The sequence below is a fragment of the Silene latifolia genome, chromosome 2 (genome assembly GCF_048544455.1).
Source record: "Silene latifolia isolate original U9 population chromosome 2, ASM4854445v1, whole genome shotgun sequence".
Lineage (NCBI taxonomy): Eukaryota > Viridiplantae > Streptophyta > Magnoliopsida > Caryophyllales > Caryophyllaceae > Silene > Silene latifolia.
In genome coordinates, this window is record NC_133527.1 from 13,113,947 (window position 1) to 13,137,413 (window position 23,467).

The 23,467-nt window shown below is 37.6% G+C and overlaps 2 protein-coding genes across 2 annotated transcripts; one reads left to right on the plus strand and one right to left on the minus strand.

The window, feature by feature from the left end:
* Positions 1–4,378: 4,378 nt before the first annotated feature.
* Positions 4,379–6,085, minus strand: LOC141628443 (stemmadenine O-acetyltransferase-like). The gene has a single exon (XM_074441590.1). It carries the CDS (start codon positions 5,859–5,861, stop codon positions 4,509–4,511), a length of 1,353 nt encoding a protein of 450 aa, XP_074297691.1. The 5' UTR covers positions 5,862–6,085; the 3' UTR covers positions 4,379–4,508.
* A 14,488-nt stretch (positions 6,086–20,573) lies between these two features.
* On the plus strand, positions 20,574–22,233 carry LOC141628449 (stemmadenine O-acetyltransferase-like). The gene has a single exon (XM_074441596.1). It carries the CDS (start codon positions 20,629–20,631, stop codon positions 21,994–21,996), a length of 1,368 nt encoding a protein of 455 aa, XP_074297697.1. The 5' UTR covers positions 20,574–20,628; the 3' UTR covers positions 21,997–22,233.
* Positions 22,234–23,467: the final 1,234 nt, after the last annotated feature.

Consider the following 23,467-nt stretch of genomic DNA (forward strand, 5'->3'; position numbering starts at 1 on the left):
TAACAAGGTACTGTGTTTTCTTGGGCGATTCCCTTATCTCATGGAAAACTAAGAAGCAAAAAACTGTGTCTAAGTCCACTGCCGAATTTGAATACAGAGCTATGTCATACACTGCTAGTGTGCTAGTGAGCTAGTTTGGTTATCAAATTTGCTTGCTGATTTTAAGGTTTTGCTCCCATTACCCATACAGCTCAACTGTGATAATAAGGCTGCACAACACATAGCTGCCAATCCAGTTTTTCATGAAAGAACTAAGCATCTAAATATAGACTGTCATTTTGTGAGAGAAAAGGTGCAAGAAGGTTTACTATCTACTGCCTATGTGAAATCTAGTATGCAGTTGGCAGACCTAATGACAAAGCCTTTAGGCCAACAACAACACTTCTTTCTTGCATCCAAGTTGGGATTGCTCTTTGACATAAAACTCAGCAATTCCAACTTGAAGGGAGGCTGTGGAAATAGTGTTATAGAGCCTGGATGATATGCTGACAGCTCACCTATAAGCTGTAAGGTAGTTTGATAGGTTGTTGCAAGTTGTTACAAGATATTTTCTTCCTTAGCAGTATTTTTGTATACACTATAAATAGTGAAACTTGTACAGATCTTTTCTAACTTATCATAATACACACACACTTTTATTTAGCCTTTGTCTCTCTCAATTTCTCTTTGTTTTTCGTTCATCATTAAGCTTCCATATTCAAGCTTTAATGGCTTCCTTTACCTTCTTAATGAAGGATCTTCAGTTTCTCACAAAGTTATTACGTTGTTGAAAAAACGTATGTGGTCACGGCGATATTGTGACTTTGGGAGGGAGTTGGTTTAATTTAGAGGTCCATTTCACTTAATACATGACCTAGATATAATAATATATAAAGGACTTAAGGTAGAGACGATGATCTAATATCTTATCTCCTATCTTCTATCTTTGTGTAAACTACAATTTCAAATACCTTCATTATCTTATTTAATTTATGTTCATTGTCGCTATTTGAATAAAGGCCGTAACTAAAGTCTCAACTCTCAACTAACTATTTCCTTCGAAGAAAAAACTCTCAAATAACTATTTTGTCTAATTAATATGATTGACGACTAGAGTAAATATGGATGCATGCATGATTGCTAGGGGAATCTATAATATATTAGGACGACTAATATGATTAGACTACTCGGAAAATTGCAACAATGGACTAATGGTTAATGCGTTAAAATGGTCTTATAAGCAGTTATTGGTGCGGTGCATTCTTTTAATATAATTAGACTACTGTAAAAATTGCATAGTCAATCAAGTATTATATTTATATGAGGTTATTATTGAAATGAGCAATCTAAGTAGCTGCTACCGAATATAATCAATTCCTCCCGCCAAATCATTTGATTAAAAAAAAAAAAGTACACACCTGTCTGTGAAAAATAGTGTAATAAAAGCTAACTAATGAATAAATAAGTGTTAACGTATTACCTCAAAAAAAAAAGTGTTCACATATTACGAAAATTACAAAAAATACCGATATTCACAGGTTATTTCAAGCTAATAAATGTTAACAACCATGTTAAAAAAATAAATTAGGGTTTCAAAATTCCTAAGATGACATGAACATCCTAACATGAGTCCTCTGTGAGCTATAACATAAGGTATCTAATTGCTTAAGACAAATTGATTTTTAAAGCAATTTTCCAGGATGAACTCGTAATCATGAAGCTTGTTAAAAATTTTAGGGAATGGTTAACAAAATTGATATGGACTAGTATTGGTGCCCGGCTTCGCCCGGGCTACCTCTACTTACCATTAATTTTTTTTTTCATTAAATAAAATTACTTAAAGTTGCATAACCCATAAATTTATCATTAATATATTTTTTTATAACATATCCTAAAATTACGATGAAATAAATTTTGAGACAAATTAACTACTCCCGCTATTAATATTTTACTCTTATTAATGAAACAATAGTAATAACATTTCACTACTTGCCCATAATCATTGTTACTTTCACTGCTCCCGCCGTAATTATTGTTACTGTCACTACTGCCGCATTAATATTGATAATTTCACTACTCCTACCGTAATTATTGTTACTTTCACTATTGCCGCATTAATATTGATTATTTCACTACTCCCGTTTTTACCACTCTCACTAATCTCGTTGATAATATTGTTACTTTTACTATTCAAATAAGTGATTGCTATCATATAACTATATCAAATGTTACTACAATTCTTTTTTTTACTAACGAAATTACTTTTACTACTTAGGCATGCAATTTTAAGAGGATTATATATTTATATAAATATATTACATATATGCATTAAATCAAATCGAAGGAATTATGCGATATTATATTATGGAATCTAACTTGAATTACTTATTATATTTTTGTATGTTAAATAATTAACATCTCTATACATCTAATAAACTACAAAGTTTAATAAAATTGCATAGATTTTAAATTTAGTATATAATTTTATGATAATAATAATTAATACCATAAGTGTGCATGTTTATACTAATTAATTATTTTATTTTAAGGAAATTGACCATCTTCTAGTTTTCTATAAATATTTAGGAAAATTACCAGGCATCTTGTTTCTTTTAGTTTCCTTGAAATTGACCATCTTAATTAATTATTTTATTTTAAGGAAATTGACCATCTTAATTAATTATTTTATTTTAAGGAAATTGACCATGTTTAGGAAAATTACCAAGCTTCTATATAATTTAATTTTAACCCAAACCATATAATATTTGCACTGAGATCCCTTAATCGGGTCCATCACACGGTGCTATTGATTTAAAATTATATAGTATAATTAATTTGTATAACTTTCTTTAATTACATTGAAATCCCTTGGTTTCTGGATTTAATATATAGTATTGATATGAGATACTACACTTTTGTATATTATAATTATTATCTTCATCAACTAATCTTATCTTTATTAAGTCAGAAGACAATACTCAATCCAGGGCGTGTCACGTCATTAATTCATTTTTTTTTTTTTTTTTTTTTTTTTTTTTTTTGGAAATACATGTTATGGTGGGACCCGTTAGTGTGCAATGTATTTATTTCTTCATAATTCCGGCTATACAAACATGCGACAAATCCCGTCTTAGAACAAATACTATGAAATAATACTATGATATAATTTTATACATTCCGAATAAATGAATTAATGGCATATTAGCGGAATGAATTACAAATCGGAATAAATGAAACTAATTACAAATAACTGAATTACATAATTTTAAAAAAATAAATAAATAATAATAAAATTACATAATTACGAGAAGGAATTACATTTAATTACGGGATTGAATTACATATAATGCTAATAAATTACATGCATCATTTATAAAAACTATATAGTATGATATATTTTTTTAAAAAAAAACATCATTTGTTATTTCCTCTTAAACCATTGCATGTGAGAACACGTATTTGTAACAAGTTTAAACATTAATTATGTAGATCGCTGATTTAGACCAACTAGATAAGTGCAATAAAAATGCAAAAAAAAAAAAAAATCATCCAAAAAAATTAATACCGGCCCAAATACATACCCGTGCAATTTTGCACGGGTTTAAAACTAGTTCCTCTATATAGTTGTAGTGACTAAATTAATACCCCTTAATAAAAATTAGTTTGAAATTTGAAATAGTTAGGGGCAAATGAAATAATCTAAGGAATTTACAATTATATCCCGGGTGTTACTGAAATTCAGCAACACTCGGTAGCGCCATCTCATTTTCCTTTATTAATAATGTGTCAAAAGATAGGATTGTTTTTTTAGTACGAAACCATAGAAATTAGTCTGTCTCTCAAATCTTATCTTTTTTTTTTTTTGGACGAAAGGAACATATATAAATTAAAAGTAACATAACAAGTATTCAAGTCTTATCTCAATAGCATGTTTATGTAAGACCCTTTACATTAAAGGGGCAATCAATCATCAACTTTTTTTTCTTGCTTCTTAGGCTTAGTATAGTCACATATTGGCATGTCGCACATATATATCTAATATGAGACGGTCTCTCGTTTTATTTTGGGATATTAGGAGTACTAACTAATCAGCAAAGGAATCAAACATTAGCTCATAACAAATTAACCTTGGAGAAATAAACATTATAAGTTGATACTCCCTCCATTTTTTTATATATGACTTTCTCACATTTCGAGACACTCTCTTCTCTCTTCAATATCTCTTAAAATATAAGACTAAATATTATGATATGTATACTCATATGAAAGAGTTTTTCGTAAGAAATTTAATGGACCATTTTTATATTTTTTGAACAAATATATTTTTGTAAATATTAAAGTCAAAGGCTTACCTCGTAAATGCAAAACGTCATATATAAAAAAGTGGAAGAAGTAAGAAATTAAAGAAATTAATACTTCACAAGATTATTGAATGGTCGTCTCACCTTTGTGATTTGGACCAATCATAACATGATTAAAGTCTAATGCAAATTAATTAAACAACATTAATACAACCACTAAAAAGCAAATTAGTAAGCCGGAGTTGCATAAGCAAGAAAGTCTTCATTTGACTTCAAAACATCCATGTCTTTCTCCTCCAAGAAAAACCATGCTTCAATTCCATCACCTTGATTATCTTTATAATCAGTCAAGATTATCAAATTCCTATGAAATGGTGACATAATCCCATCTGTTGGTACCATCCATTTCGGCTTACCAAACCCGAAATCCAAGTCACTAAACCCGAGTTTACTCCAACTTACAAGTTTGTAAGCTCTTTCTTTGTAGTCCGACATTATATCAATTAGTTCATTCCAATTTTTACGTACATTTTCGACCGCTTTCTCCCCTTGGTACCCTTCAATCTCACCTTTCACCTTAGCAACGGCTTCGTTAATCTCCACGACGAGATCTTGCATTTGAGTCGGGTTTTCAGCCCGAGCAACTGCTGTATTGACTAGATTACCGATGGATCCACGTGGGAGTGGCGGGTTTATCCTTGGACGTAGATCTAGGGTTACTTGGAGTATTGTGTCTGTGTACCCGTTGGACCGAAATTCGGACTCTTTGGAGGCCATGACATTCTCCCAAATGAACCCGGCTAGGGCTAAGTACCGGCTAGGGTTAGGGACAAGTTCACTAGATGCCCTAATCTTAAGGTCATTTATCGCCGTGTTGCGAAAAATGAAGCTTTTGACCATAGTAGGGGAGTCTTGGACATGATTTTTGTACCCATTGTCCCATTGTAGTTGGGGTGCCTTAGATAATGGAGGGAAAGCAGTGACAGTGGCATCAAAGTCGGGTTGGACCAGGTCATCATAGCGCTGGCTCGCAAGGCCGGCCCAGTACCTAAAGAATGTGGCCGAGGAGGTGCCATCCATAATTTTATGGATGTCATACCAACCTATGGCCACTCCACCACAAGTGAAAACATTCACTTGGATGGCTAGGTGGGCGAGTTCAGTCACAAACTCGCCCACAATACCTAATGACTCCCTAGGAGGAAGAAACTTCGTCATGAAGTCAAGTGTATTAGGTAAGCTTAAGAAAGAAGAGAGGGAGCAATCAACATTTGTTTCAATAAAGGGTATGCCCTCATCATTACATTCTATAATAGATTGCTTAACTCGGCCCGCTAAAGGATAAAATCGGCTAAGTGTCTTTGAAAGAGATGCCTTAAGACGAAATATATCAAGTGGAGGTTGCGACTCAGGTGGCGCAGTGTAGAACACTAGGCCAGTCGAAAGGAACGGTGGAACCAATGGTAAAATTTGATCTACATATGAAATATTGAATGTTTTAAGATGATTTGGTGTAGGAATTGAGGGTTTCACCATTTCACTAGACATTACCTTAACTTGTACATTTAGGGTTTTCTCCATCTTCCCTCCTATATATATTTGATCCTTTTTTCCTTACAATTGACAAAAGCTGACACAACTCGACCCGAGTAATTTTCGATAAGACGGAATTTGATTACTATGCTTCTTTGTATAAATTTGATGTGTTAAGAGACTCTTAATCTTTTGTAGTTTTGTCTTGCTTGCTTGAAAATGCATGAAATGCACATAGCTTTATAGTAAAGAGAAAAGTTCCTTTTTTTTTTTTATCTTTTTTTTTTTAAATGTGTCTAAGCTAAGGCAAGTGTTACGTCGTAAGAACGTACATATAATTACTTTGAATATTTAAAAGGAAAATTGCACCAAAATTGCGTGTGAAATAATGCGGACACATATTCTTCAAAGACGCCATATAATGGGTCCTTGGGCTAATTATGTTGAACAATACACTTTATGGTTGGTGCAATATCATATTACTTGGGTGCCGACGGTTTAATTAGTGCTTGCGACGCTAAGTTTAGCTAAGAATTTGACGCTTTAACGTTCCTAAGTCAATCTCAACGTTTTTGCTTTAGCTTTGGAAAACAATGAGCAGCCAAACACTAACGAATAAATATATGTTTTTTCTTATCCTTTGATGGATAATGGTGTTTTGATTAAGTTCACTAATTATATATGAAATGGTGATTAATTAAGATAGTGGACGAAGTTATGATGAATTCGTGTTGACATGAAATTAGTACTTTGGTAATTCATTCATAATTTCTTAGTGACATTAACAGGTTTGATAGAATTTATTTGGTCGAGATATTCACAAGCAGGGGGAACCTACATAGTAGCAAAGGGTAGCACTCGCTACCCCAAATTCTCAGAAAATGGTTAAGATTATCGACTTTTGCTACCCCAATTTTTATAAATATGCACTTTAAAAAAACATCAGAAAAATTTGCTACCCAAAAATTTTATTTCTGGGTTCACTCCTGTTAATTACAAGTGTTATAATATGTTTCCAAATATGAAACTATCAGTGGCAGAGCTAAAAATTTTCGTTATGGGGAGCAAAAAATTTCAATGGAGAAGAACGAATAATTTCATGAGGTAAATTTGAATTTTTTCGGAAATTTAACTAAAAATTTTGGATTTAGTGGTGGCTTTAGTCATAGGTGAAGTTTTTGAAAGAAAACAACTTAAAGTAGCGGCTTTGGTGTGCAGTGCAAAGTCATGAAATTAGCAATCAATAGTGATAGTAATAAATAACATTAAAGATAACAAATATAGCACACAATTATTGTTGTGCAGTGGTTGGTAATTGAAGTGGGAATTAGCAGGTTCATTGTTCGAATCTTATGGTGGAACTGGGAATTGAAGTGGGAACACCTTGAATAATTAGGACACTAGAAGCTAATTATCTCAATCGTAGGGTGTCTTATCGACTATTAAAACTTTGTAAAATTGACTAGACTAGATTTATTGAATAAAAATAGACTTCTCAAAGCTATTATAGTATGTTTTTAATTACATTCAAGTCATCCCTTACACTACAAGGAAAAAGGGACTTAGCAATCAACTGAATTAGTCGCCAAAATGAATCATTTTGATTTAAAACAATAAGATGAAATTTTGTAACAATTTTACAATTAAATGTGACTACTATTGAAAAACAAATTAACTTAAACTGTAACACTAAATGTACCATTAGTTAATGTGTAATTTAGTTCTTAATTCATAAATTAATACCCAAATTAGAAGGTATTTAATGTTTAAATACAACCCACTGGGTTGTATTTAACATTACCCTTCATTTAATTACAAAATAATCACATATACTTATTTGAAGCTTCAAACAAAAAGTAGCCATTTGAAATAAAAATTACGAATAAACTAATACGAATCGAGTAGCTAAGGTCGGATTACTAACTAGGGAATATGCAATATTATAACAGCTTAGTGCTCCGCTATAAAATGCATTCAGTCACAAGAGTATTTTTACTTTGAATTTTCATCTTCAAGTTTAACATGCTTTTAAGCTTATTCATATAATTTTTCAAGTCCTTTCAGATGGGTTGTTTTGGTCCTTTTTCAAAAAGACGGAATTTTAAGACTATTTTAAATTAAATGTGATCATTTTTGAAAAATAAATTATCATAAACTGTAAAATTAGTTGGACCAGTGTAGTTAAATTTGACCTTAAAATAGTCATAAAATCCCGTCTTTAGGAAAGACGAAAATGGTTCATCTAAAATAAGAATGTGTTATTTTTGTGTAATTAAATGGTGTTAGTCCAGTTATAGTCGGGTTAAAGCTTGAAACTTGCAGAAATGCAGGAGTTGAGAGGTACCGGGTTCGACTACCAGTTGGGGCGATGATTACTTGGCCACTGCAGCCCTCGAAGGGGTGGCTTACATGGTCCTTGTGGTGATGCGGGAATGTATGGGTCCGAGGGATTTAACCCCCTCCTCATCAAAAAAAAATTAATTAATTAAATATGTGTTATATATTATTTGGTGTCATGATGAGAAATTGAGAATATAAATTAAGGAGAGATTAAAGATAAGTCGAGTTAAAGTGTCCACTTAATTTGGTCGTCTGCGTTAGCTCTCATTGCATAATTGCATTAGTAGTACAACCCAAGTTGACAAGTTGAATCATACGAGGATCGGATCTATCAATTGTTTGGTCACACGTTTTAATATTCTTGACAAACATCACATGTTTTAGTTGTTATTAGTCATAAACTAATCATATGAATATATGATGAGCTCTACCTAGTTTACTAACAGTCGAACACGATTGCTTAATTTGGAGAGCTTATATTGTCACCTACAATGGTCCTCGTAGTGGCCTCGACTTTTCAAAGAGTTTTACACGCGGTACTTGTATAATTTCGTGATTTTTTCATCATAGATATTTATGTCAATTGAGACGGTACTTTGACCGTTTTTTTTTTCATTTATATGTGACGTTGTTTCATAAAAAATAAAATATATGAAAGATTTTTTCATACAAAAATCTATATATACAAGTTTCGTCTTTCAAAGTTTCATATTGTTAACAATATTCACGGTCAAAGTTTTTGAAGTTGGACTCCCATAAAATGAATGTTACCAAAGGTGTGAGTGTGAGAGTATATATAATCATGTGTACTGTGTACATGTAATATACAATGATTTACTACTGCAAATGGTCACAGTTTACGATAGATGAGTATGCTCCTTAGGAAAAACACGTAGAACACGATGGGTCAGTTTAAACCTTAATCAGTAAAATAATTAAATTGTTTATCAATAATTGAGTGAGAGACCGACTCTCATAAACCTTTGTAATATATAGGGTACCCTAATATATATAAGATGTGTCGGTTATGTATGATATATTATTCTTATATAGTCCATCATGTTATCTTCTTATTATGCATTTATGCTAGTCCATTTATGTTCTATATCTTACAAATGTCATACACCCTAACCAATGAGATGCCTAAGTTTTTATTTTATTAAGATTATGTTTAATTATTCAATTCTAATATTCTCATTTGGTAGGGTGTACGATGACGTGGTAGTGTGGTACACCCGGTGTACCCAAAAATTTCTCTAAACTTTATTAAGTTAACACCTTGTAGCACTTTCTACATGATTTGCTAGGTATCGAAGATGTTTTAGTTTACTAGTTAAGAGGAAGGTATTTTGAAGAATAGGTTCCAAGTTCAAATCTTTATCTCTTCTATTATTATGCGACTAAGTGCACGCTTTGATAGAAATAAAAATACATGCTTTTGATAGGTTTAATACTCGGCTAAAACGTCAGATGCCAAAACAGAAAAAAACAAAAACAAAAAGTACTCGGCTAAAACGTACAGTTTACTAATACGTACGTTATTGGTTACGACTTCCATGACGACAAAACAGCTTTATATTTAACAGCAGGAAGTCAGCAGCCACGACTTACTTTGCCCTAATGCGCATAACCTAACTAAATCAGCAACTACGACTTACTTTGCCCACAATTACGTCGAAAAGCAACAGTCATCGACACATCTTATCTTATACGACTGCTCCGTATCTTATTAAAGTCCATTTTTAAAACTAGCTACTTGCACATATTAGAGACTTGTTAACTACAGAAATACACTTTTTTGGGACACACTGTTTGAAATTTAAAAAGATGAAGAAAAATGAATGCAGTGATACAAGTTGGTAAGATTATCACCAGTATTATGCCCTTTTAATCGGACCCAACTTTGACTTCAGTTGGTCTTATAATTAAGACGGTTATATCTACCTTAAGAGTAGGACGGAGTCAAGATTTGAGATTAGCAAGGGCGAAAAATTCTAATGGGGATAACCAGTAATGCATAAGTCAAAACACAATTTTTGTAATGCTATATACTCCGTATAACACAAAGCCACAAACTCAAACCCTAAACTTCACTCTAGAGGTGTCCCGTGTATTTGTTTGACTTGTTTCTTATTTAAGACTGTTATGTCCGCCTTAAACAAGAAACTGTGTTTTGACTCATGCATAATGTGAACTAACGTAAAAATGTAAGGGTATTACTCCTAGTTTGAGGACTTTTATGCAATGGTTTTATTACTTTTAGACTTGCTTTTTGTTTGCTTTTATCTATTCACTTTCATTTAGATTGTTCATGGATGCCCATCCCTTAATTAGAGTTGCTACTTAGTCAAACGATACTACATAGTACATGAAAATATTGTCACTTTTTTTTTTCGTACAAAAGAACGCTAATAGTTTCGAAGAAAACAGGCTCCATTCAAACGGCTTTAAGAGTTTTTGAATTATACTGTAATCAGATGTGTTAAGATTATAGAGGGGAGATAATTACATAAGAGAATTGTAGTATTGATTGCTGTGAATCTTATGATAACAATACATGTATTTATAGTACCGAAATCAAACCCTAATACAGTAAACCCTAATGGTAGTCGGTCCTAATGGGCCTAATATCCTAATAAGATGACCGATAACACAGAGTAGGACATTTGATCAGTTTGATTCATTTTACTTCAGATGTTCAATCTTATTTATTTTCTCATAAAAAATAAAATTAAAAAGAAGAAAGAAAAAGGAAAATAGGAATGTACTACGTTTGATTAGGGTTTTTCTAACTCTATCTGAAGTAGAGTTTTCTGTTTCAATTTTGTTAGATTTTTTTTGTAGTGGTATTAGATAGCATTATATAAACTCTCTAAAATGTCCTCAATAAACAAAACTCTCCTTTCTTCTGCTCGTAGACGTAACTAATACACCATACCGTTAGTAAACCACACAAATTAAATTGTTATTTTCTTTATATTTACTTATATCTTTCTTGCTTTATGTTTTTTTTTTTGGACGAAAGGAACAAGATTAAATAAAAGAAAGAAAAAGAGTTAAAGTTACATCACGGGGGCGGATCGGGGGAGAGAGGCACGCAGGCCAAAAGAGAGTCTAAAGTACAAAGATGAAATATAAGAGGAGGGGGGTAATCCCACTCAAAACAACCTAAAGAAGAACTAGTGTCACGAATGGAAATATGGGCAATGGCATCCGCAACACGGTTGGCCGATCTCTTCTCAAATATAAGCTTCAAATGGGGAGAGTCCTGCAAGAGGTCCATACACTCAAGAATAACGTTAGTACACGGACCACAAGGGGCAGAGGGGCGCAAAATAGAGATAACCGCATCAAGACAGTTAGAGGCAATCAGAACGTAACGTTATTCACATGGACTCTAGAACTGCGAATCCCATCACAGATGGCGAGGACCTCACAAAGGAAATGGTTAGGGGCAAGGAAGCGGGTGGACCAACCAAGAACCCAGGAACCATCACAGTCTCTAATAATACACCCCAAACTAGCAAGGTTAGAGGAGGGAGAAAAAGCCGCGTCAACGTTGGTTTTTAACCAACCAAGCGGCGGAGGGGCCCAGCTCAAAGGGTAGCTAAAGGCATCATGGGGGTTGGTAATCGCAGGTGGGGCAGAACGGGGGCGGTCAGAGGCACGGATCCAGGCAAAGGTCTGAGAGGTAACAGAAGCACAAAAGGAGGGAGGGGAGAGAGACGAAGGTGTGGAGAAGGTAAGGTCACAACGTCTAAGCCAAAGACGCCATAACTGGAAAGTAAAAAGAGTACTCCAGGTGGAGGAGTGATCCATTGTTGGAGGTCGGAGGTGAAAAAAGAGTTAGGGACGTTAAGGAGGGACCAACAGTGAGAGGCAAAGCAGCAATCGCGAAGGGCATGGAGGGAAGTTTCAGGAATAGAAGGGTTGGGGCACAAGGAGCAGGACGGACTGGGCAGAATGTTCCTCCCAAAGAGAGAAGCTTTATGTGGGAGTTTGTTCCACCACGCAAGCCAAAGGAAACTTTAATCCTAGGTTGGGTCGGGAGGTCCCAGAGCCAGCTAATATCGGTGGAGAGAGAGGGAGGGTAGTGGGAAGGGGGAGGGCGACAGAGGGAAAGATAGGCCTCACTAATAGAGAACTTACCTTTGGGAGCAAGGGAAGTGGTAAGGATGTCCGGTCTTGGAGTAGACGGGATGGGAATGGAAAGGATGTTGGTGATGATATGGTCGGGGAGGACGAAATCAAGGGAGTCCAGGTCCCAAGCTCCGTTAGAGATGATGGTGTTCCATCTAGCATTGGAGGAGGAGAGGTTTAAAGGTCCAAGGATGACATTTTTGAGGGGGCCAAGGCATAACCAAGGGTCATCCCAAATACTAATGGTAGATCCATCACCAATGGACTAGGAAAGATGGTCTTTGAGGATGTTCCATCCTCTCCCAACATTTCTCCAAATATGGGAGCCACAGGAAAAGGAGCGGCGGGAGGGAGTAATATTTACTGCGTAAGGCCGAGGCAGCAATGGAAGAAGTATTAAGTAGGATGTTTGAACTGAGCTTAGCAGAGAGGGCATCGTTAAGGGGGGTAGCAGCCTTAATTCCAAGGCCGCCAAGGGTGAGGGGGAGAGTGACAAGGTCCTAGTTGGCAAGTTGGAGTTTGTTCGCAGACTGACTTGACCAGAGGAAGCTCCTCGCGATCTTGTCGATGTCACGCAGGATGGAAGAGGGGAGGTGGATGCATTGCATTGCATGACTAGGAATGGCATTGATGGTAGACTTAATAAGGCAGATCCTGCCGGCTCTAGAAAGGAAACGGGATTTCCAAGAGGCAAGTTTGGAAGAGATGTTATCAAGGATGAACTAGAGATCAACCCTCTTAGGTTTTTTCCTAAGAAGGGGGAAGCCCAAGTAGGTACCAAGGTTGTTAGTCCTCTTGATGCCCAGGGCATCCTCGAAGAGAGCGGCATCAAGTGGGGGAGTGTGTTTGGAGAAAGTGATTTTACTCTTGGAGCAATTGATCTTTTGTCCTGAGTTAGAGCAAAAGGAGAGGATGGTGTCTTGGAGAGAACACAAATTCTTTTCAGAGGTTCTACTGAAGACCAGGATGTCGTCAGCGAAAAGGAGGTGGGAGAAGGAAACGCCGCCTTTTCCAAGGGGAAAGGGGCCCCACTCAGAGTCGTGGCAGGCTTGGTGGATGCGACGAGAGAGGGCTTCCATGCAGATAATGAAGAGGTAAGGAGAGAGGGGGTCACCTTTCCTAATTCCTCTGGAGGGGAAGAAGGTGTCAAGAGAGGTGCCATTAAGGGTCACATGGGCAGAGGTCGTGGAGATGCAGCTCATAATGAGAGAAATGGTATCTGGGTCAATGTTGACGGTGATAAGACAGGATCTGTTAAAATCCCATTCAAGTCTATCAAAGGTCTTCTCAAGGTCTAGTTTAAGGGCGAACCATCCAAGTTTACTCTTGGTGGTGTGCATAGAGTGGAGGATTTCAGAAGCAATGATGAAGTTAGTATCGGTACCCCTTCCAGGGATGGAGCTCCCTTGGTTGAGAGAAATCATAGAGTGCATAAAAGGCTTGAGGCGATTAACTATGATCTTGGTGATCATCTTATAGGTGGTGTTGCAAAGACTAATGGGTCGGAAGTTGGTGATGGATTTAGGGGAAGGGATTTTAGGGATGAGGGAGATAGAAGTCCTGTTGATGGTCTCAGGGACGGTTTTCGAGAGGAAAATGTTCTGAACAAAGGGGATAAAGTCGGGTTTGATAATATCCCAGCATCTCTTGAAGAAACCAGCATGGAAACCATCCGGTCCCGGGGCCTTATTAGAGCCAAGAGAGAAGAGGGAGGCACGGATTTCTTCTTCGGGGGGGATCGAGTAAGTAGTGATGAAGGTAAGCTCAGAATGGGGGAAGGTAGGGGGGGGGGGGCAATGTAGGCAACCTCTTTGCCAGAGGTGAAAAGGCTAGTGAAATAATGAGTAATGTGACTGTTCAAAGCATCATGACCGGTGATCACAAGGCCAACATTGTCGGTGAGGGAGAGGATACGGTTGAAACTTCTACGGAGAGTGACGGATTTTTGGAAGAAAGAAGTGTTGCGGTCACCATCAGTGAGCCAACTGATGTGGGAACGGTCTTTCCAATAAAAGTGTTCAAAGTCGAGGATGCAGTTGAGTTCGTGGGTGAGGGAGTCATTAAGGGTAAGAAGGAAGTTGGAGTTGGGATTAAGGCACAGCTCACGTTGGACACCAAGGAGACGAGAGGAGAGGCGTTTTCTCCTAACGGGGAGATTACCAAAGATCGCATTAGCCCGGTCACTGATGGTCAGACTGAGGTTAGTGAGTCTAGTCGGAATAGAGTCAGTCAGGGAAGGCCAGGTATGGGCAACCAGGGAGTAAAAGGAAGGTTCACAGGTCCAGAAGGTTTCAAATTTGAAGGACTTGGGGGCGGGCTAGCTGGTGGGGAAGGGAAGTCTTGAGAATAATCGGACAATGGTCAGAGGAGAGACGGGTCAGGTGGTAGTTGTGGGAATTAGGGTAATGGTCAAGCCAAGATTGGTTAACCCAGACACGGTCAAGTCTCTCAAGGATGGGATTAATACGACGCCTATTAGTCCATGTGAATTTAGGTCCCGAAAAACCAATGTCAATAAGGTTGCAAGAGTCAAGAGTTGTCTTGAAAAGGTTCACTCTATTAGATTTTATGCCCCTCCCCCCGATTTTATCGGCACTGCAAGTAACTTCATTAAAATCGCCTAAGCAAACCCAAGGAAGGTCATGATTGTCAGAAACATTAATGATGTCATTCCACAAATTTTTTCGAAACCTGAACTTTGGACTCGCGTAAACCGCAGAAAGTAAGAAAATGAAGGAGGTAATGGGTACCTGAACCACCACATTAATCAGTTGGTCTGATTTGTTAAGGAGAGTGATATCTGCCTTTTCCGAATTCCACAGGACAATGATGCCGCCAGTGAACCCCATCGGGTCCAAGATCTCGAAGGAGTCAAAAGGGAGCTTGCGCACGATGGCCAGGGAGTTAGGGGTTCGGACTCTAGTCTCTGACAGAATCACGATAGCAGGGTTGTGGGCGTTAATGAGGTAAGAGAGGTGGGTGCGGAAGGAGGGTCTAGCAATGCCACGACAGTTCCAATAGAGGATATTCATATTCACGGGTAGGAGAAAAGGGTTCGAGGTGACGGCAGGGTTAACCCCGTCCTCTGCCACGTCTTGCACGTGGTTTGAGCAGCCGTTGAGAAGGAGACGGTTCAGGCCGCACAGGGTCAGGAAGAGTTCCCTGTGTTCCAACCCCCGAACTTGCTCCCAACTGATCCACACATCAAGGGCCTTCAACGGGAGAGCAATTCGAAAGATCACAATTGAGTTTGAGAAGCTCGCAGTTCTTAGATCCTTGGATGTCGAACTCAATAGATAAACCCTCCTCAATCGAGGCAAGATGGGCATAGGGTCCAGCAAGAATTGGAGTTCCGGTGGGACGATTAGTGAAGGGTGGAGAGTGTGCCACTCCCGGAGAAACCACATCAGGAAACACTTGAGGACAGGTGGTAGGAACGGTAGATCCGAAAGGTCCGGTAAGTGAGCAGGGTGAAGGCAACCCGAGATCAGTTTGGTGTTTATACCACCTTCTTACTCGATCTAGGTGTGAGATTGTGTACAAAATATCTACGCTACGGTATGTTTGAATTATATACATGGTTATCGGTCCTATATTATCATACAAATGTCTCGATTAATTAGTAAAGACGCTATTTATGAGTATACGGAGTTAGTTAGGTTTATCTAAATCTTATTCGACCTTAGTGAAATTTCCAAATTCCTGGTCGAGATCACCATGCACAAATGTCTCGTAATACATGATACCCTCGACTGGATGATTAGCAAATACTCCCTCCTATTCAACTAGCTGTCGACGTTTAATTAAATTATTTCTCGCTAGTACAGTTTGTATTATTGATCCAAATCAAGTGAAAACAAAGTTGCTTAGAATGACGGCACATTATTTAACGTACACTTGCATTATTAGTTGCATTGTTAGTGGATTTTGTTGGATATCATCTTTTATCATCAGATCTATTTGGCCCGTTTATTTCATGCCGACAAATATTTATTGAATACTGGGAAATCAATTTCAAAATGCAAGTTGTAAGTCGTGTACATTCGCCACCAATTTAGTCCTGCGCAAAAAGAAAGTGGTCAAGATTATTGCTCTAACTTAAAGTAATCTACTAGAATTGATATGCTTAGCACTCCTATACGTTCAAGTGTTATAGCTATGTTATTGAGAATTGAGTTGTAAGATGTTTTGGTGTTAATTAACCAACTGTTAAATTATTCGTACAAAGTATTTTATATATTTACTTTGTGAGGGGAAAATAAAGAAAATGTAAATTATTGATTGAGGCGGAGGGAGTAGATAGTATGCATGTTATTGTTGGGTAACACCCAATTGTCCAACACAAGTTTTGTTCAATGTTACAAGATGTTACATGTACATACATTACAAAGTTACAATGTACATGGTGGAGTTCAATGAATTATATTTGATTCATTGTATTAGCTATGGACAAGGGGGACTAATGTCATTATGAAGATGTTAGTACATGGAATTTGTTCCATAGGCTTTCCTATATAAATGATGGTTTTCATTTGGAAAACAACACAATAATATCTCACAACATATATCAAACAAGGTGACTTAGCTTGGTAGATAATAGCAAGTCGGGTTTGAGGGTGAGAGGCAGTACAACGGGTGTTTTTATACAATAATTTAAGAGGTTGCTCTAGGGGTTATATTAGTGGCATTGACTAATATTACTGGAGGGGTAGAGGTTGTTATCTTAAATTATTGTGGGTTTCGAATTGGTATTAATTCGAGACGGTTACGTTGTACTGGTACTATATTATTATAGTGGATTCTAGTCGATTTGGCTAGTGGGTTTTACTTCCAGTCTGGAAGGTTTTGCTCTGGGTTTGACCCTAAAATATCGTCTCATCTTATTGTTGCTTACATTTATTTACTTTTACGGTTTACTTGTCAGTTGGTTGCTTCCGTTGCGCGTGGGAGATTGGCGTTAATTTCCCAACAGTTATAACTTATAAGAAGCTAATTAGTGATAGAATGTTTGACCAAATTTTAATCCTAAAATTCTTAATTATGAGAAAACATGTTCAAATATTTTTTTATTTTATTTTGGTGAAAAAATATTCATAGTATGAGAATTTTTAGTGAAGTTACAATAAAAAGTTACATGGCCAAATTTTTGTTGATATTAAATTTGGTTCACATTTTATGTTGAATACGTCTGTAAATATTGTTTAATTTTTAGTATAGTAGATATATTTAAAGTGGTTTTTATAATAGAAAATAATTGGGCATTTTTGGAAAGTTATAGGGCTAAATTGCTGCAAGTGAAACTTAGAGATTGAATTGCACATAATCATAAGTTAGGGTAATTTGCAACATCCCTGAGTTTTATAGTGAGAATGCGTTTGACCAAAATGTGATAGATAATCAAATGGTGTTAGTCAAGTGGTAGTCGGGGTAAAGCTTAAAGCTTGCAGAAATGTAGGAGTTGAGAGGTCTCGGGTTTGATCACTACCAGCTGGGGCAGGAATGCATGAGCCCGAAAGGACTCAACTCCCTCGTAAAAAAAAAAACTGATAGATAAGAAATGTGTTATACACAGAGTAAAAAGTTGCTGGTGGTATATATTAAGGTCTTGTCTATGAGGGTCTAGGTGTGAATGATACTCGTATGTAGGGATGTCAGCGGGGCGGGTACAAGTGAGTATCGCCCCGCATCCGCCCCAGTTAGGGCGGGGATGGGTAGAGCTTTGGTGGGTGGTGGGGCGGGTACGGTTACGAAAATTGTATCCACCATGGCTCATAGGGCGGGGATGGATTTCGCATCTTACCCACCTAATACCCGCCTACCCGCCAATCATTAAAAAAATTAGTAGAATTATGATAATTTTATAAATCGTATTTAGTTATAATTAAGATATAATGATAATAATAGCTATTTTATAATGTTTTTTACTAATTTATTTGGTTAAAAATTAAAATTATAAAGATAAAAAAAGAAAATTAATAGTGATTAAACCAACTTTTACGAAAAAATTTATCGAATAAAATTATGGTCTAGCGGGTTAATGGGTAAGCGGGGCGGGGTACGGTTTTATATTTTCACCCGTTGGGGTGGGGATGGTTTTGGAAATTCGTACCCGGCACGGGTGGTGGGGCGGGGAGCCGGGGATGGGTACAAATTTTTCTTGGTGAGTACGGGTACGGGAGAGCCTATATCCACCACCGCCCCGCCCCCATGACATCCCTACTCGTATGAAAGTTATCCCATGTTCAAAAGTGGATGACTTGTACGTGCTCGAAACTTGTCTTGGACAACGCTCGATGACATTATATTAATTTTTTTTTTCTCAACAAGCCGCGAATAGCTTACATTATTCCAAATGTTACATAGTAGGCTATTCGACTAAGTAGCACCAGAAACCTAACGACCGAATCTAGTACTACCAAGCCATTCTTAAAGATTACATAAAAATTAACAACGATAAAAACTACCACAAGACAACCTAAAACTAGAGCATCGAGGGCGTGTTGGTGAAGGAAGGAGGAATAGCCACAGGCCATAGAACAAGCTTCATACGCACGGAAAACCTCCAAATACCGTCGATACATACGAGCAGCAGAGTGACAATAGCAAGGTGTACTTACACTCTTGCGAAAAGAGCGTAGAAAGACAAAGTGGTAAGCAAGACTACAAGGTCCGCCACCGGCGGAGATAAAACTCCTACACCTTAGAGATCGAACTCTACGATCATAGGACCAACAGATCAAGAACTCCGACATGCAATGTCCAACACGAACACGAACCCACGAGGACAGGACACTCATGCTCATAGTCGGTTGCGAAGAAACCATAACCCTAACAAAGATAAGATACACGACTCTAGGAGCAACCCCAAAGATTAGAGGACATGACACCCATAATCCAATAGAGGTTTTTATTAAAGATAACAAAGAAAAGAACAGCAACATGAAAGAAGAGACATAGGCCACCGAAGCCATCCAACCCAACGCCTCATCCAACCCAACTAAGACCAACCCGACCACACCTCAAACAAACACCAACTCCAACACTGACCCACTCCACTCCAGATTAAGCCGAAAGCAACACAGCAACCAGGGAAGTCAAAAGAGCAACCCGCCAACACTAAAAAGACCCACACACCAACGATGGTCACCAGCTCACCCAAACGAAACCCACACAACAGCACCAAGCACACTTCCAAGCAGCCACAGAGGACCAGAGACCCAGACATAGAACTAAAACACGCAAACAGGATCAGGGACACTCCAACGAAACCCGTTTCACCAACAATCACCTCCCAGGACCACCGCCAAACAAACAGTCAAACACAGAAAAGAAGCTACACAGCCCGACACAAAAAAAGAAAAGGGCCGAAAGGTGGGGGGAATGGGGGGATCACCAAATCAGACCCAAGACAAGCCCACAAAGAGCAACAGAGAAGCAGACGGATGAGCTATGCTCATCGACACATACGGATAAACAAAACAAGAGAGGCAACCCAAAAGTGGGGGGAAAGGGGGGATCACCCCTGGGTTGGACATCAAAAACGACGGTGACAGGACAAGGGGACAGAAGGGCGGGAACGACAGTGAACCAAAAACCTAACCCGAAGGGTAAACCCAACTCAAAGACAGAGACAGAAAAGACCAAAACAAAGCAACCTGGGAAACAACCAAACCGGGGGCTATGGAAGAAGCAACGGGCCGGGGAGTATGAGAACGTTGGGGAACAGGAGAACCACCGAGCAACCACCACAAAGAACACCCACAATCACCCAAAAACAACCCCGGATCAGGGACACACCGACGATCAGTCACGGAACGGAATCAGTGTGGAGAGGCGATCAAAAGAACGAGGACATTATATTAAAATTAAGGGTTATAAAATTAATAAGTGAGGAGACTAAACAGTTCAATCACACATATATCTACTACTAAAGCGTAAATTAAAAAAATTACATCAATTGATCATGTTGATTCTTTGACATCTTGATTTTCTTAAGGGATAATGAGATTGCGTCACCGAGTAGATATTCTGAGTTTTTCTCAATTTACTAAGAGTACTCATTTACTAATGGACCTAAGTGAGTAAGTGCCTAGAGTTTAGAGCATCATCCGTGGAAATTTCCATTTGATGATCATTTCATTTCTCTTCAGTGGGTTGTTGGTGGGAGATGCTTTTCCGCCGTGTAAAGAAGGAAAGTCATTAGCAATTTATCATCATTATTCATCATTATTATTCTTAATCCTAAAATTCTAACCCCAACCCACCAAACACACAACCAACCCAACCTTATAACTACTCATACATACTCTACCTAAAATCATACTATTCCATAAAAATGGAAAACAAATTAAACTTAGAAATCAAAATAATCTCAAAAGAAACAATAAAACCATCAACTCCAACACCCTTACATCTCAACACATTCAAACTCTCTTTAATTGATCAAATATTCCCTGCCTTTCACATTCCCCTGCTTCTCTTCTACAATAATACACCACCAAACACACTTCCTCCCCAAATCACTACCCTTAAATCTTCCCTTTCACACACTCTCTCCCAATTCTACCCTCTAGCCGGTCGTTGCATCGACGACTCCACCGTCTCTTGCAACGACGAAGGCATACCCTTTTTCGAAACCCACGTCAATTCCCGTCTCACAGAATTCCTTAGCTCGTTGAAAAAACTCGATTCTCTAACCCAATTCCTCCCGCCTCGAGAATTTCTCGCTCTTGGGCCTCGGCCCATATCCGAGCTGGTCCCACTTGCTTTACAAATCAATGTTTTCGCGTGTGGCGGAGTTGTTATTGGTTGTTACATGCTTCACAAGTTTCTCGACACGTCATCCTTGGGTACATTTTTCCAGTACTGGGCCGCTATAGCGACACAGAGATACGATGACGTGGCCCACCCGGTATTTGACGCGACTGTCAAGGCTTTTCCTCCTAGTCCTTCTATGGAGCGGGTCATAGTCCCGGACCTATCCGGTACTAACGACCCGCCCACGAATTCCCCTCGGGTCGTTGTACTAGTCAAGAGTTTCCGACTCACTAAAACTTCTATAACCAATCTTAAGGCAATGGCCGTAAGTGGGACCCTCCCGAACCCAACATCATTTGAGACCGTGGCAGGGTTCATCTGGGAGAGTGTCGTTGCTGCCGCTTGCATTGCACGTGCGGCAGCACGTGATCCGGTTCCAGAGATGACGGTTTTCTCAATAACTATCAACATGAGATCGCGAACCAACCCGCCGATTCCTACACAATCAATGGGTAACTGCATAACTGACGTGCAAGCCAAGGCAGCGAAACAAGGAACATTGCCAGAGCTTGTTGCGGAAATACATGAAACCGTTTCGAAAACAAAGTCGAAAATCGAGAAGTTTCAAGGGGTAAATGGAGTAGAGGAGTTACGTGAAGATAGGAAGGAAGCGTCACGATTTGTGATGGAGGATAATGCAAATGTGTACCAGGTTAGTAGTTGGTGTAAGCTTGGGTTGAATGTTGCCGATTTCGGGTTTGGGAAACCGAATTGGATCATACCAACTGATGGGATAGTTCCGGTAGCGTTACGGAATTTTATTTTCTTTACTGATTATTATGATGATTTAAATGAAGGAATTGAAGTATGGTTGTTTTTGGAGGAGAAAGAGATGCAAGTCTTAGAGACTAATCCACGGTTCCTCGAATTTGCTTCGCCTTGTTAACAAACTTGCTTAGTACTCCGTATGTTTTTGTATGATTTGCTGCTTTTGTTTTTTAACTTCGTATTCCTCCGTCTCAATCATTTGCGCCACCGGTGGCATCGAATTTCTGCACCACCATAATTAAAGAAAAAAAAATGTAATTTTTTGCTTTTGCGCCAAACTTTAAGGGTAGATATGTAATTTTATATCTATTCAATTATAATAAGAAACTCTAACTAAGTTAAATTTTTTCTATAATATTTTATTCCAAAGTAGTTTATTAATAATTTACATTAAATTATCTTCATCATTAATTAGGCTTGTTCATGGTTGTATTGTATTTTTCATTTAATTCGTTTCTACAAGGTTCTTCATCTACAAGCAAGAAAAGCAAAAATACAATATATATGATCCCTCGGTTTAGGTTATGAAATTATGATATGTAACAAATAGGTTCTCCTAATTTAATCTGTCTTATCCATGAATCAAATACAAACTCTACTACTCTAGAATTCGATGAAGCAGTACCTATGATGCGTTTACCGAACGAGATGATGCATTCGAAGAATAACAAGCTCTCAGAATTTCATGTCTAGTTTTAATGGGCACGCCAGTGTCTTGCCCATGAATCAAGTCCACACATCATTTACTTGTTAAACACATGGTTGCATGGTTGTTCACACAGATTCACAATAAAGCACTTGTTTGTTGTAAAATTGGACAATATATAGGCTATATAAAACTTGCTAATATATAAAAAATAAATAAATGAAATACTCAAAATGAAAGATAAACAAATGACCCAGAAAGGAATAATTTAAGACACAAAATACAACAAATATTGTAAATACAGATTACAGGTACAGATAAAGAGACGTGCATATCTCATTTATACGGAGTCCAAGTAAAACAAAGTAATTTAGCCCAAAGGAAAAAAGGGTTCGAGCATAACGAAAGGGAGTTGGACTGTCGGAGACAAGTTTAGGGGGTAAATACAAAGGCCCAAGACCAAGTGGAGGAGGTCAAATAGTGGGCATTAATGCAACAAACATTTTTCAAATTGATCATCAAACTCGAGTTTGAAACTCGTGATTAAGAGATATGTTCATTTAAAGTTTGTTCGGTAAAAAAAAAATTGACATTCAAAAACTTCCAGCCACGGGATTTAAATGTAACAATTTTGCAAAGCATTGTTTTCGGGAAAGATGATCGATTTGAAAAAAAAATCGTTATTTTCTAAACTCGTAAACACGAGTTATGACAACTTAAAGATTTCAGGTTAAAAACAATTGGCTATTACATGCAAAATATCAAACCTCAATGGTATCACATGAATTTTCCGAAAAATTAATGACTATCAATGGCCTTGTTCTTTTGGCCTTAATTTCAGCTCATTTCAGTTTAGTTTAGCTTTTCTTTCATAAATTAACTCTTTACTTTTGCTCAGTTCAGTTCAAACGGTTTCAATCCAAAAAAACAGGGCTAAAGCACA